The 13,845-nt window shown below is 34.8% G+C and overlaps 1 protein-coding gene across 2 annotated transcripts in view; it reads right to left on the minus strand.

Moving 5' to 3' along the window:
- Positions 1–10,398: 10,398 nt before the first annotated feature.
- Positions 10,399–13,845, minus strand: part of LOC150083734 (follistatin-related protein 5-like) — a 494,649-nt gene continuing 491,202 nt past the window's right edge. For both annotated transcript variants that reach the window (XM_090378180.1, XM_090378179.1), the window contains exon 15: positions 10,399–12,781. In XM_090378180.1, coding sequence (XP_090234306.1) covers positions 12,417–12,781 — 365 coding nt within the window. In that variant the 3' untranslated portion in view covers positions 10,399–12,416. The remainder of the gene's footprint in view (positions 12,782–13,845) is intronic.

Below are 13,845 nucleotides of genomic sequence, written 5' to 3' on the forward strand. Positions count from 1 at the left end.
AGATCACCTCGCTGGTGCCTAGTCCCCAGACACTGTAATTTGCAAAACTTAAGCCTTTCTTCGTAAGAGCACCCCTTTGTTCCATTCACTAATCTTGTTGCCCTTCTCTGTACTTGTTCCAGCATCTCTACATCCTTCTTGAAATGAGGCCTCCAGACCTGTATACAGTACTCTAGGTGTGGTCTGACCATTGCCTTATACAAGGGAATAATCACCTCCTTAACCCTGCTAGAAAAATTCCTATATAAATAAAACTATATATATAAAATAAATTCCTAATTCCTAAAAAAAAATTCCTATATATATAAAACTTCCACAACAAGGGATGGAAGTCTGTTCCACCAATCAACTACCCGCTGGCTAAAGGCAAATTTCCACACATGTATCCTACATCTGTCTTTCCTCAATCTGAATTTATGCCCTCTCAGGTGATTATTCTGAGCAAGAGGGAGAACCCCATCAGCATTGAGCATGCTCAAACCCTTCAAGGCTTTATACACCTCTATCAGATCACCTTGCCGGTGCCTAGTCTCCAGACACTGTAATTTGTAAAACTTAAGCCTTTCTTCACAAGAGCAACCCTTTGTTCCATTCACTAATCTTGTTGCCCTTCTCTGTACTCGTTCCAGCAGCTCTACATCCTTCTTGAAATGAGGCCTCCAGACCTGTATACAATACTCAAGGTGTGGCCTGACCATTGCCTTATACAAGGGAATAATCACCTCCTTATCTCTGCTAGAAAAATTCCTGTATATCATTGACAAGACACCATGAGCTACTCTTGCAGCCCGTTTGCACTGCTCAGAGAACTTCATATCTGCCTACACAATTACCCTCAGGTCCTTTTCATTCTCTACCACTGTCAGTGTAGTACCACAGAGTTGATACATTGCTCTGGGGTTGCTGTTTCCCATATGTAGTACTTTACATTTGTCAGCGTTAAACTTCATTTACCACCTCTCAGCCCATCTGCTCAACCTTTCCAGATCTCATTGCAGCAGCTAGTGTCAGTAGTATCCTTAACAACCTTGCCCAACTTTGTATCGTCTGCAAACTTGGACATTACGGTTGATATACCATCATCAATATCATTTATAAATACAGAAAACAATAATGGACCCAACACCGAACCCTGCGGGACTCCACTAATAACATTAGTCCACAATGAGCAGTGTCCATTGATTACCACTCTCTGTCTTCTCCCCCTCAACCATCCCTTTATCCATAGCAGCAGTTTGCCTCCAATGCCACACTGCTCCAATTTGTGCAGCAGTATCAAAAGCCTTTCTAAGATCCAAGTATATAATATCAAAGTTATTCCCTGCATCCAGTTCTTTTGTGACTGCATCATAGTATCCAATCAAATTGGTCAAGCAAGACTTTCCCTTAACAAAACCATGCTGTGTCTGAGCTATAACTGAAGTCTTGTCTAGATGATCCAGCAGTGCTTCTTTAATCAGTGCCTCCATTAATTTTCCTGGAACAGAAGTTAAACTCACAGGTCTATAATTGCTTGTGTCAGCCTTTGATCCTCCTTTGTGAATTGGCGTCACGTTTCCACATCTCCAGTCTATGGATACCTCCCCTGAGTTCAAGGAAGCTCTCATAAGTATGGCTAAGGGTTTGCTTACTTCCTTTGCTGCCTCCTTTAATATAACTGGATAGATCCCATCCACCCCAGGTGCCTTTCTTGTGTTTATCTTCGACAATTTCTCCTCCACTTTACTCTCAGTTATTACAAGATTATCTAGCTTACTGCCAGAGTTGAATACACCTCTGGCATTCCCCTCGCTGAATAACTCCTCATGTGTGAATGTCGATGCAATATATTCATTTAGTTTGTTAGCTACCTGAGCAGGATCATAACAGTTGAACCATCGGTATCAAGTGGACCAATCTGATTCATCCCCTTCCTTCTAGAGTTTACATAAGTAAAGAACTCTTTGCTATTTTTCTTTGCATCCTTTGCCAAAGATTTCTCTTAATCTGCCTTCGCCTGCCTAATGTCCTTTGTCACTTGGTTACAGACCAGCTTATATCTATCATAGGCTTCTGTGTCACATGTTAATTTTTATGTATCCCATGCATTTTTGTTCTCTGTCACATGTTTAATTAGTTCATCTGGCATCCATTTAGGCCTAAATCTTGAACAATATTTCTTTGTTGGTATGAAAAGCCTAACTTCCAAGCTTCCAAGATTAATTCTTTGACTGCTTCCCCTTTTTGAATTTGCTGTTGGTAACATCATCATGTTGGTCCCACTGTATAGAATTTAAATACTGTCTCAGACCATCGTAGTCACCTTTACGAAAGCAAAAATCTTTCCCTTTACCTCTGATGGTAGTTACCTCTTTGAGTAAATCCCACTTCAGCACACTGTGATCACTGCCACCTAGTGGTTCCTTTGTATGCAGATTCTTAATGCATGAAGAATCACTACTGATAATCAGATCAAGAGTATTACTCCTGAATGTGCTGATGCAGAAAACAATCATCCAATAAATCCACAAAAGCCGTGCTAGTGTATGAGTGACCAACACACAAATTCCAGTCAATATCTGGGAAATTAAAATCCCCCATTATAAGACTCTCTGATTTACTGGCCCACTCTATTTCCCTGTACAGTTTCTTATTACACTCATCAGAGTCATTAGGCCTATAGCACACTCCTACTCTCAATTTTGATCTCTCAATGCTTATGTCACACCAAACTGACTCGACATGTCGACTGGCTTCACTTCCTTGGATTTTATGTGTTTCTTAACTAATAGCATAACCCCTCCTCCCTTCCTATCCCTTGCATGTACACGCAAGTATACATGCACCTGTTCTTTTTCTTAGCTACCCTAACACAACCCATGTGTTTACTTGTACCGCAATGACTCCCAGCAGTACTCCCCAAATTCCAGTTCTGCATTCCTTATATCTGTGTGATACCATGTCTCTGATATCCCAACAATATCTGCCTTTGATGTTTTGAGCAATACCTCAAATTCATCAAATTTATTTACCAAACTCCTAGCATTGGTGTTCACGCAAGTATACATGCACCTGTTCTTTTTCTTAGCTACCCTAACACAACCCATGTGTTTGCTTGTACCGCAATGACTCCCAGCAGTCTCTGAAATATCCTGGATCTTGTTTCCCAGGCTTCTGCTCATTCCAATAGAAGCAGTGCAAGAATCACTTTCACCTCTGCCAGTGGCTACTGTTAATCTATTAGTCCTTGTATCCTCCTAAACTAGCAGTTTCCGACCCACCTAACACTGCCTCGATAGCATCAGCAAATATTCTTGCACCCTTTCTATTTAAGTGTATCCCATCCCTGTAGAAGCAGTCTCTCCTGTTAACAAGTACAGACCAGGCTGAAAAAAATTTACCCCTTGAGCCTTGCACAATGTTTCCAGGGCTGAATTGATCGACAAGGCTCTCATCATATACTCCCTCCTATCGTGTCTGGGCAGAATTATAGCTTACTATAACTAAGAAAATCAGTTCAGAGGAAAATGTTTAAAAATACAACCTAGGTAAATTGCAGGATATGAACTTAGCATACAAATTAGTTCTTTTTTTGCATAAAGATATTTTATTGTCAATAGAAAATTTATGCAGAATATTTTAAATAACTTTTTACTAGAATTAATTTTAATGTTTTAAATTTTATTACAAAACACGTGTTTTAACTATTTTGCATGTTCATATTATTTGTATCTACCTTTTTTCATAGTGCATACAATAAATATTAACAACCTACCATACTTTTATTTGGATTTTTAAAAATTTCATTGGATGGTTAATTTTGAAAATGGGACCATGTAATACCTAAAACTTTAGCCAATCACAAGATTACAGTGAACAAGTGGAATAAAATTGCAACCAGTATTTATTTGATATAAGTATATTCTTGATGATAAATGATATACTAACAATTTTTTTTTCTTTACATGTATAAATACTTGAATTTCAGGTTTAATTTTTGCATAAGGCTGAATAGGCATAGCTGAATGGTCAAGCACAAGGGCATGTAAGTATGCACGCTAGAATGATCATGGTTCAAGCCCATGTGACTAGTAAATACTGTAATAATGTTCTAGTATTCTCTGTATCTTGTGAACTGCTCTGAAATTTTTAAGAAATAATAATTAATTTCTGATTATAAATAAGATCTTTATTGTAAGGTTCACCAGTACACGCAATTATCACAACTCTACAATACCCTTCACGGCATCATGCTAGGGGTTAAAAATCCGTTCAGCTGGAGCCGAACCAGCAACCTATGGATATCTACGAACCAAACCCTACAGTCCACTGCTCTACCAACTGAGCTACTGACGGAACACGTTATATCATACTTACATTCATGAAATTGAAAATAGAAAGGTGAGCTGCAAACAAATGAAATATGCCAATCTCTGTAAACTAGTGAAATCATTCAATTTTTTTTGTATTAATAAGTTATTTATTTTTGTATTAAAAAGTCCACTAAAAAGTTTTTTTTATCCCTCAAATGTAGTTTTTAGTTTTAACCAAAGCAACTTTCAATTATTGATAAATAATTGTGTATTGAACTACTTTCTAATAAACAGGTATTATGAAAGTATGTCTGTTTATTATTGAATTCATATCTTTTACTTTCCTAGCTCATATTATTTATATTTTCATAAGAATAAAGTGACCGGATCCTTAGTATTCCAATGCAGGACATCAATTTTACAACTCCCCCCCCCCCCCCAAAAAAAAAAAAAAAAAACAATATAGATGTATATATTTTTAAAAATTTTTTATTACTTATAAAAAATATTCACATACAAAATATAAATTAAATACATATACTTCTTTGAACTAAACGTATAAAATAAAGTATCACACTTCTTAAAATCAGAAATTATTATTTTTTAATTTAGAATTTAGATTTAATATAACTTTCATTTTAAAAATACAAATAAACATAATGCATTTAATACATACGTATTTTTTTTTTGTTGTCCAAAGTTATAATTATCATGCGAAAACTGTAGCCAATAAACAATTAATCTAGCCTTCTAACCACAAACTTCAATCACAAATGACAGATGAGATGATTGTTCATGTGGTCAATCAGCACAATCTATGAGACAAAAGATGTCGCAAAAGATGTGCAGAATAAAATTAAAAAAATGCAAAATCGTAATTTGTGATATAAGTATGGAGGCTACATGTTGAATCTGGGACATTTTGTAATTAGCATTAGTAGAGGCATATGATGCAACAAAGCAAGCTTATTCAGCATCAGCCAAAAAAAAAAAAAAAAAAAAAAAAAAAAGCACAACCACTACTCCCATTTCACCCCTCCGTTCGTTCGAAATACCTGTCCAGCTGAGCCTTAAATTTGTTTAGGCTATCAACTTCAACAACAAGTGATGAAAGTCTATTCCACAAACCAACTGCCCGCTGGCTAAAGGCAAATTTCCGCACATCTATCCGACATCCGTCCTTCCTCAATTTGAATTTATGCAGGACATAAATGCAGGATATTAATGCAGGACAAACAACTTAAACCCAGGACTGTCTCGCCTAATCTGGAACGTCTGGTCACTTTACATAAGAATGAATTTTGGGCACCACAAGTGTCCATCTTCAGAAGGCGACAGCACTACCAATATAACTATCAGGGCAGTCAAAATAAATAGCAAAAATCATTAAAATAAATAGCAAAATAATCTGGGGTTGAAATGGAAAATTTTATGAAATAGAATGCTCATTAATAAAATATCTTATTTTTAATAATCAGGTATTTACACAATATTATTGCATGTAATGAACCTGTGTCCTCCGGTCCATTCTGAAAGTAGTTAAATACATAATCAATAATCAAAAGTTAGCTAGTTATGAAAGAAATAAAACCACACAAAAATTTTTATTATTTCATAAGTTTAAAATATCAGAAAAGAACGAAGTATTTTCACATTTCTATATAGTTCATAGAGTTTTTAAATTCTACAAGTCTGTTACTTAGCATTAGCATAGACATATGATGCAAGAAAGCAAGCTTATATAGCATCAGCCAAAAAAAAAAAACCCTTCTCATTTCACCCATCCAATTCACTCCAAATGATTATCTAGTTCTGCCTTGAACTTATTTAAGCTGTCAACTTCTATGACAGATGGAAGTTTGTTCCAGCAATCAACCACCCGCTGGCTAAAAGCAAATTTCCACAAATCTATTCTACGATTGTCTTTCCTCAATTTGAATTTATGTCCCCTCAGGTGACTAATCTGGGCAAGAGGAAGAGTTCCATCATCAACATTGAGCTTGTTCAAACCATCGGGCAGGCCTTATACTTTTCAATCAGGTCGCCTTGCAGGTGCCTAGTTTCCAGAAGCTGCAATTTGCAGAACATAAGCCTTTCTTTGTAAGAGCAACCCTTTGTTCCACTCACCAATCTCGTTGCCCTTCTCTATACTTGTTCCAGCAACTCTACATCCTTCCTCAAATGAGACCTCCAGACCTGTATACAGCCTCAAGGTGTGGATTGGCCATTGCCTTATACAAGAGGATAATCACTCCCTTATTCTTGCTAGAAAAATTCCCGTATATCATTAACAAGACAACTTGAGAAACTCTTGCAAGACTCTGCAGTGCTCAGAAAACTCCGTATCTAACAGCACAATTATCCCCGGGTTCTTTTCATTCTCTACCACCCTGAGTGTAGTACCACACAGTTGATACGTTACTCTGGAGTTACTGCTACCCATATGCAGTACTTTGCATTTGTTGATGTTAGACTTCAGTTGTCACTTCTCAGCCCATCTGTCCAAATTTTCTAGATCCTATTGCAGTAGCATACTGTTATTATTATCATCCCTGCCAACCTTTGTATTGTCTGGAAACTTGGACATTAAGCCTAAACTACTACTTTTTAGATCAAATTAGTCATAATATATATTATACTGTATATATATTTATATATCTTTCTATACATTAAAATAATTTTCCTCCTAATGATATTTATTCAGCCAATGGGAGGAGAGGGATGTGGGTTACGTGGATTACGTAACAAATACAAAAATATATAACAGAAGCTTGGTCACACGCTATGTTTATTTAACATGACCACGTGGTATGAGTCTTGATTTCCACATGTAACATATTTATTTAAATAAACTAAATGCAACAAGGCATAATATTTTAAGATTCTATATCTATATAATATCAGTGTAGATATGCTCTTACAGAAAAACCACGATCATAGTGTGAAAGGCACCCACTGATGAAAAGCCAACTAGCTTTGAAACGGTCCATCTGGATGGTGGACTGAGAATAAATAATAATAGTCTTCTCTATTAGTGAAGTGTTACTTATCCGAGGTAGTGCAATACTTGGTAACTCATTGTGAAGGATGAGCACAATATTAGATACAAACGAAATGACGCCTTTCACACTACGATCGTAGTTTTTCTTTAAGAGTTGTCTATGGTGTATCTACATCGTTATTATACAGATATCATAATGTATTTTTCTGTATTCATAGCTGAGGAAGAGACACACACACAGTGTCGAAAGCTTCCGTAAGCATTTTATTTTTATCAAAAGAAGTGAGTGCAGCAAGCAGGGGGCAAGGCCCCCCTAGTGTATATATACAGGAACTCCCCAACTTACGCAAATTCTACGTAAGTTTTTGCTGGCGGATACAAATTTTAAAAAAAATTGTGGAAAGTATTTTGCATTCTGTAGGAATAAATGGAGGTATTGTGAAAATATCGTAATGTGAACTCAATAATATATTGTTTTTTTTTTTTTTTTTTTTGTAATTCGTTCCAAGTCAATATAAAAATGACCTAAAAGGTTATTTTTATAATGGAAATTGTGCTACACTTTCATCGTTGTCATATGTTCCATTATAAGAATCAATTTTAAACGCCTTTGTGATATTTTTCAAAAACACAATTCCGGAGGTCACTACCATAAAACAATAAAAACAATTTGCACTTTCCAGTTTATTGGACTTTTCTATTAGCGCAATCTATTATAAACATGTAGTAAACTCGATCTTATTGCATTTGCAATAATCCCGATAACTGGAATTGTGTGGGTTTTTACATTATGGTGAAATGTGTTCTCCTTCACTGAAATCTTTAATCATATATATAAAAAACTTAAATAAATTTTCAGAATCTTCTCTTCATTCCTATTTACTTATTACAATGATGAAGGGAAAGCTACCAACGGAAAGTGAAAGTGCTGGCAGTGCTAGGAAACAAAACAAAATTTATTTAGAAATGAGGATGATTAATTAAGAAGTACGAAGCAGGAAAAAGTTTGTCATTTATTGCATGGAATTAGGTCTCGCTGCTTCAACAGTGAATACTATTTTAAGAGACAGGGCGTATAAAAGAACATGTTCAAGGATCAACGTATTTCACACTGGGGCCAGTCCGCCCCAACAGTCATCACAAAATAGCGTTCAGGTGCTATATCGAAGATGGAAAAGCTATTAATAATATGGATGGAAAATCAGATTCAGAAGTGAGTGCCCCTGAGTCCAATGGCCATTCAAGCAAAAGCAAGAAGTATTTACGAAGATATTAAGGATAAGTATGGCGAACCCCAAGCCAAGTTCGAGGTAAGCAACGGGTGGTTGAATAGGTTCAAGCATCGTGCTGGTTTCCAAAACATTAAAGTATGCGGCGAAGTCGCTAGTACGGACTCTGCAGCTGCAGAGAAATTTTGTGATGTGTTGGAAAAAACCCCTTCTAAATCTCCACAGCCCTCAACTTCCGCAGCTGCGTGCTTATCAGCTGGAGAGTTAATTCTGGCAATGATGCTCGAAAGGTAAAACTTGCTGACGTTATTACTCTGTGGTCTCCTCTCTTTGAAATTTTTCCTGCACATGAGATAAAAAAAAAATTGAATTATTCTATTTACATGTTCGTTGAACATTTCTTTTTTGCTTCTATCAAATTCAGTGCGCATAGTTGCAAGTGCAGAATTTCCCTAAATGCTTATTTAGGGAAATTCCGACTTACGTAGCGTTCTTGAAATAGGCCTCTGAGGTTGGGCATATTCATAATATAAATTTTAGTAGTTTACACCAACCTTGTGTTGAAATAATAAAACAAAAAACAAATCAATAGTTTAATAACTGGTATTACTAATTTACAATAAATTACTATTTACAATAAGTATATAAAAAGAAAAGAAAAGAAAAAAAATACAATAAAATATACAGAATTAAGAAAGTACTAAAATCTGAAGCTTTTGAAGGCTCTGCCTTCTTTCTCAACAGTACGCTTTATTTTTGCAGTGCAATCTTAAATACCTGCAGGTTCATGACACATATCATGTGATTCAATAACACGTGCATTGTTCTCATGCGTAACGGAACCGGAAGTGGCTCGGGAGCGCGTCAGGTGAAATCGTTCATCCCCTCTTTGAGACAGTGATTCTTAGAGGGGATGAAAGCTTCAGATTTTAGTGCTTTTAATTCTGTATATTTTATTGTATTTTATGGTATTCTTTTTCTTTTCTTTTCTTTTTATATACAACCATTTGGTTGTTCCGGAGTATAAACAGAAACTTTATTTATTTATTTATGATTACAAATATAGCACAGAAGAAATAACCATTTGTCTGTTTTATTTTAATGCAAATTAAGAATTGTAATTTGTATAGAGAATATGATATTTGGTGCACTTGTGTGTACAAATATAAAGATAAATCACACAAAAATATTGTAGAAGGACTTTACTGATTTCTTCATACAGAATCACGTAAGAAAGGACAGTTCTACATTCACATCCATTTCCACATTACCTTACATTTGTCAATAGTGTTGTGTGCAATTGTTGGAATGGAAGAAAAAAAATTAAACGGACTTCCAATTTATAAGTTAAATCCAGCATGTATAAAATTTAACTGAGGAGAGAATAAGTTAAAACAAGCAAATATCACAAAAATACACAAATGTTTTAAATTTTTTTGATACTTTGTTTTTCCAAAATTTAATTTCTCCCCTCAAGGTCCCACATTTAAGCTGTGTGCAGTTATCTTAGTGCCTTAACTGAATATCTGCAAATATAAATGAAGTGATAAATAGATAGGGGAAGCTGCAAATTCAGTTCTTGGAACCGATAATATTACTTTGGCACACATACACAGACATGCAGATGACAGATTTGCACTTCAGGGTCTTCAAAGAGAGATAACTGCATTAGTGTGCTGGTAAAGAAGCCTTGCGAGTGACGTGGATCATGACTGTTCAAAATACTGCTTAACAAACATCTCCCAGCCTGTGTCGACCCTGTCCTAAAATTGCAAAATAAATAGTTGCTATTTCATTCATTTTGCATATTTGTAATCAGAAGGCAATGCCAACAAGGCAGTAAATAAGCATGAAATTGAATATCCCTAGGTGAAAATTCTTGGTTTTTTTTTTTTTTTAAAGTATGCACATTCAACAGGATGTTAGCTACTTGTCTTGGTGCATAACTGCAATGAGAGTTTTTGCCAGTTTACATAGGTGCCAAAATAGTTTCAGAATTTAATAGATTTTATCAAGGTTCATCATCACACCTATAATACTGCACACTTGTTGAAAGTGGAGGATTACACACTGTGTACACTAAATATCCAGAGTTGAATCACACATGCATTAAAGTTAACAGCTGAAATTTCTAGATATAGATGCCTTCTACTCGTAACTCGAGTGTTAAGTAGATGAAACATCATACACTGCAGTCTGGCTAACTTCGAATAATAATAATGCAGATGAATAACAGATTGATTTTAAATTCTCCTATTCAATTCATATCAATGTAAGCAAGTGAAGAAATTTGTTTTGGTTTGGTTTAATACAGCTGTTACTGCTACTTTAAATAAATACCAAAGGTAATTTTGTATCTGAAAGGAGCTTTTAACTCAACCAAGAGATCTCAAACCAGCATTTTTTTTTTTTAATAAAAAAGAGCTATCGTTTAGGTTGCAAAAGTTACACTGTGATTCAAATGAACTGAAATATGCGGAATGTATTTCAGTTCAAATTTTTGACTACTTTGGGACAAAAACAACAATTCACGTTCTCTTCCTGTAAAATCATTGTCTAAGCTGGCTGCTGTGACTGTGCACCTATGTCTATGTCAAAAGCTACTTGTTTCGGAAGGAGCAAGGAGAGACAGGTAAAAAATTACAGCAAAGGTGGTCCACGTAAAGTTACACAGATAATGCACAGTGTTGGTACATGAAACACATAATTGACATTTTTTTTTTTTTTTTCCTAGAGACCAACCAAATATCGATAAAAACTTGGTTAATAAGGGGATTTGTACTATACACTCCCCTTTTCCCTACAAATTACAAAATACCTCACTGAATTTTTTTTTTTACAACAGACTGTAAACCTTAACCACACAACATAGTATGATACTATTTTAAATAAAAACATACACAAAGCAAGATTTCCATCCCTCACTACTGTCATTTCTAATGATAAAATTTCATCAAATTATCGCACACAGATTGCACTAGCATGGACATCTAGTAGTAGCGAGACTGCCCAAGGCAGGCACACACAGCACAGCTGATACTTTTGGCAGCCTCTGTACAAATGGACTGTGGGGTTTTCTATGACCCCCCTTTATGGTCAACAAAAAGGATGATAAAGTCTATAGTTTAAGTAGGGTAGTTCCTATAGTTTAGTATACATGTTGAAACACACAGTAGACAGTTCAGTAATGTAAAAAGACCTACATGCTATACTTAAACAACTAGAAAAAGTTTTTTTTTTTTTTTCCTTTTTAAAGTGACTTCATGACTAAGATATATGCCAGCTATATACATCTGCCTACAGTGTAATCTTTGCAGATTGTGTTTTAACATATCCAAAATTTCTTTAGGAGTCTGGACTGAGGGCAAATTTTGTTCATAAATCCACTAACCTCACTCTAGGGTGAAAAAAGTAACTCGATACAGAATTTTTATTTTATTTTTTTCCCTTGTAATGTTTGCTGTCAGAGATATTCATCACAATCGATGCAAAATAGGAGAAAAATCAATTATCTGACTACACTACTCACGTACACTTAATAAAAAAAATAACAATTAGTTATGTGAAGAATGTTTGAAGAACATTATTTCCTCCTTTTTATAGCGTGAGAGATAAATTTTAAAAGCTTCTTAAAGAGCTGATGAACTGTACAGTTTTTACATAACTGTAATTGGCCGACTAGATGAGGGGGGAGACAAAATTAATCCAATCCACCCTTCTCATAACAATAAAATGGAATGTACAAAAGCTAGATTTATCCAACTATAGGAAGGGAGGGGGGGGGACAAACAAGAGCTAATCGTGGTGAAACAAGTGCCATCTGATATGAGCAACTAAAAACTTTTTTTTTTTTTCCTCTGGATCTTAACACACTGAATAACTAATTCTGAGAATTCAAGGTGCTTTTACCCATACCATCATTCTAGGATGAACAATACTTCCAATTTCACAGTTCACAGTCCGTGTTTTTCCATTTACTACAAAGACAGCCTCGTTAGCTGTAGTCACCATGTATGTACCAAAAACCCCAGCACTGAAGATTGGTCGATTTGTGTTGCTCCACTCTGCTACCCTGTGCTCCATAGGCCGACCAATGCCAGTTATCATTTCTACCTTCCCATTGGACAGGTTAACAAAGAGGATATCTTCCTTGGTTGAACTGCTGGCATATAAGTCATAGCTATGAGTGGTACGTGATGGGAAAAAGGTTAAATCACTAATCTGAAGTGTTGTCTTCACATCAAACAAGAACTTCAAACCTGCAATAAAATGAAGATTTTTAATAATATGGAATGCTTATTTGAAAGTTTTTTTTGCAAATGATTATTTGACATTCAAAGAACATTATTATTTATTATTTGAATTTTTTTTTTAATTTGGCTATTAATGCAATTTTAAATATTTTAACAATTTGATAGATCATGTGGCTTCTCAAATATTTTTATATTACATCTAACCTACTGACTTTTCTGTTTGAACTTTGATCAATCTTTTTTTTTTTTTTTTTTTAAACCATAATTTTCCTTTCATAGGCGAGATGTTCAATCATTCTTTAAACCTAACTCTACTTTTCTCGCAGGCTCTTACAGATCACATAATGCACAAGGAAACTGAAGCAAAGCACACATTGTCACTCACTGAATTAATTTTTTTTTTTTTTTTTTGTAAATTATAAAATTTAATTGTTTTAAACTATCACATATATGTTTTAAAATATTTTATTTATTTATTTAACTAAATATCCTACCAAAAGCCTGCCTTCCTAAGAATTGGTTGTCCATACTCAGTAATCAATGAGAATTTAAAACATTTAAGTCATATAAATCAATTCAATCATATTAAATAATACAAAATAATAAAGTAATCTCAGATACAAATCCAATACTTAATAATAATAACTTTTATGAATTTCCAAACAAACTATGCAATTTTTTCTATTTAGCATAGTCTTGGAAAAAAAATTATGTTCATTTTAAGATGGTTTTCAACATATTTTATATAAAATATGTCACAAACCAGAAACCTAAGTCTTCTTTTCTTAAAAACTTTTTCACATATTACTACTAGTATTAGTTGCAAATGATGCAAAAAAAAAAAAAAACTTATACAGCATCAGCCAAAAAGGTAAAAAAATCCCATTTCACCTATCCATCTGCTTCAATAGTTTGTCTAGTTCTTCCTTGAATTTATTCAAACCATCCACTTCCACAACAACAGATGGAAGCCTGTTCCAGCAATCAACCACCCACTATCTGAAGGCAAACTTCGGTACATCTATTCAGCAACCATCCTTCCTCAATTTGAATTTATGCCTCATCATGTG

The sequence above is a fragment of the Mastigoproctus giganteus genome, chromosome 7 (assembly GCF_048544385.1).
Source record: "Mastigoproctus giganteus isolate SK-2022 chromosome 7, ASM4854438v1, whole genome shotgun sequence".
NCBI classification, from domain to species: Eukaryota; Metazoa; Arthropoda; class Arachnida; order Uropygi; family Thelyphonidae; genus Mastigoproctus; species Mastigoproctus giganteus.